Source organism: Buceros rhinoceros, unplaced genomic scaffold (genome assembly GCF_000710305.1).
Source record: "Buceros rhinoceros silvestris isolate BGI_N320 unplaced genomic scaffold, ASM71030v1 scaffold9024, whole genome shotgun sequence".
NCBI classification, from domain to species: Eukaryota; Metazoa; Chordata; class Aves; order Bucerotiformes; family Bucerotidae; genus Buceros; species Buceros rhinoceros.
In genome coordinates this window covers 18,860-21,212 of record NW_010406441.1, presented here as the reverse complement: position 1 = coordinate 21,212, position 2,353 = coordinate 18,860, and the positions used below count along the sequence as shown (strand labels likewise).

Genomic DNA, 2,353 nt, shown 5'->3' with positions numbered 1-2,353 from the left:
TAAGGACTGCTGTGACTCAGTCTTGCCTGCGAGGAGGTTCCCTGCAGGAGACGTGGTGTCAATGTCTCCTCATGCCTTTACAGACCAGGTTGTGCCAGGGAGAGCTGCTCCTGGGGAAGGGAAATAGTTCTTGAGGTTTGACTGGGAAAGATGATCTGCCGATGTGCCCAGTATCCTGTAGGAAGACATAAGGGCAACCTAGAGGCATGGAAGAGAATTTCCAGTGTTGGTGGTAAAGGCCCTCAGAAGTCTGTGATCTGACCTACTGCCCAGAGCAAGACCAGCACTGTCACTGTATCACGTTGGCCATGGTCGAGGCAGGAAAGTCTTGGACTGACGAGGCAATAAGTGGGGTTTCAGTGCCAGGCCATGGAGAGATGAAAAATGCTTGAGAACGGGTGTGTCATCTCGTGGCTTGGGTCAAGAGCAATTCCCATATGAGAGGAAATGGGATGTTTGCTCAGTGACAGAAGGGATTTTAAAACACATTTTCTGCTGGAGCCCTGTGAGAAGACCCAAGGGGAAGGGGGACACGTACTACGCTGTGACTGTGGTGACATGCTCTGAGCCTTGGCTTCGCCCATGTTTTCTGAGAAACCCTGGTAAAACTTCTGCAGCACTGGCAGGCCTCAGCTCTAGCTGGGGGTTGCAACTCTGAACATTTTGAGTGAGCAGGAGCTATCTCCAGACTATGGGGGCTCCCTTTCTACGGTGCAGGTGGTCGCGTGGATCTCTGCCCACAGGTAAACCACAGCTGCTGCAGGTTGCTCAGGGAGTCTCTAGCCACGCAGACCTCCCCAGTGGTTTGATCAGGCTCTTCCAATGGGGAGCGCTTTCTGGCAGGAGAGTCCTATGTGGTGATGGTGACTGGGCTCTGCCGCTCCTGGCAGAGGTCCTAGGCATCTCCATGCTTCGCTTATTGGTTAGACTTCTGCATTCCTCCTATGGGATGGGGCTCACAGAGCCTCTGGTTCTCACCAGCTGCATGGCCCAAACCTCATGTCCACAAGACCACGCTTAGCAGAGGGCTGTGGGATGGAGGAGCTCTTGGATCCCTTCCACGGGGGCACGCTCCCGGTGCACAGGAGCGGCACTGGGGGACCAGGAACCAGGAACACCACCTGACGCTGCTCCCAGCAGCTCCAAGGCTTTCAGCAGCCCCAGCTCCCACACATATGGAGACCAGAACCAAAAGCACGATTGGTGCAGAGGCATTTCGACTGTGATTTAATATTAAATCCCTGCTGTGAAAAGCAAACAAAGCAAAAAAATTGTAATGACACTTAATGAGGTCCGCAGTTCAGGTGAAGCCTTACGATGGAGGAGGAATGTGGAAATGTCACTTCTCGAGAAACAGCTTATTTTCCACAGCAAAAGGGCAAACGTGCGGAAGTCTCTGGTGGAAGGAAGTTCACTATGTGCACAACCTGGCAATGAGCCCTTGATTTTATGAGCGCAATTAATGCGAGCGCAGACGATGGTATTTAAATGAGGTTTTGATTAAAACAATGGAAAGAAAAGAAAAGAGACTGAAAGCATCTCTTTGGCTTGCGACTGAGCATCGCAGGAAAAGTTGGAAAGCTGCCCATCACCAGAAAGCTCCTCTGAAACGATGCTGCTCCTCGGATACGCACCCGCAGCGCTGGAACAAGGGCAAAGATCCATTCTGAGCGGAAAACCCAGCACTGGAGTTAACTCCAAGCCGGGCGTTCCTGTGCAGGGAAAGCCGGCAGCAGCGTTTAGGACCAGAACCTGCAGCCTTCGCTGGTCGTGGCTGGCAATCCCCCTTCCCAGGCAGGCGTTGGCCGGGGTTTTACAGGTTCAGGTCCCGCTGGTGAAACCTGCTCTGGGTCGGGAGATGCTGCTGCTGGAGGATGTCGGCAGCAGAAACCACCAGAGGGAGCTGAGATGTTGCTCCGTGCAGACCCGCTCCTGCTACTTCCTTCTCTCCCTTCACAGGTCGCTGCTTCCAGAGAACCGGTGGCCGATGCAACCGGCAGAGGTTATGTTGAGTCGGGCCGCGGTTCTGCTGCTCTCGTGGACCTTGGGGAGTAAGTACGGTTCCACGGGAGGGGATTCAGGGATGGTTTCTGCCCCTCAGAGGATTTTCCTCCAACTCATGGGGCATTTTACCAGAGATGGGGATGATTCAGTTTGTGATGAGGTAAAAAAACGGAGGCAAATGCTGACCTTGCAGAGCCTGCAGGTTGGGAGAGTCACCCACTGCTGGTTGTGTGCGTACACAGCTTGTAACCAGGAACCAGAGCTTCTGGCTAATGACAAAACACATCCAGTAAGTATTATCACAAGGGAAAGACAGCATACATTGTTGACAAAGGCTGATGCTGATACA

The 2,353-nt window shown here is 53.1% G+C and overlaps 1 protein-coding gene across 1 annotated transcript in view; it reads left to right on the top strand.

The window, feature by feature from the left end:
• Nucleotides 1-1,794: 1,794 nt before the first annotated feature.
• The window catches only part of LOC104491634 (dual oxidase 2-like), a gene marked incomplete at both ends in the record, with an annotated part of 19,357 nt that continues 18,798 nt past the window's right edge, over nucleotides 1,795-2,353 (top strand). Inside the window, 1 exon segment of the mRNA XM_010134084.1 lies at nucleotides 1,795-1,834. Coding sequence (XP_010132386.1) covers nucleotides 1,795-1,834 — 40 coding nt within the window.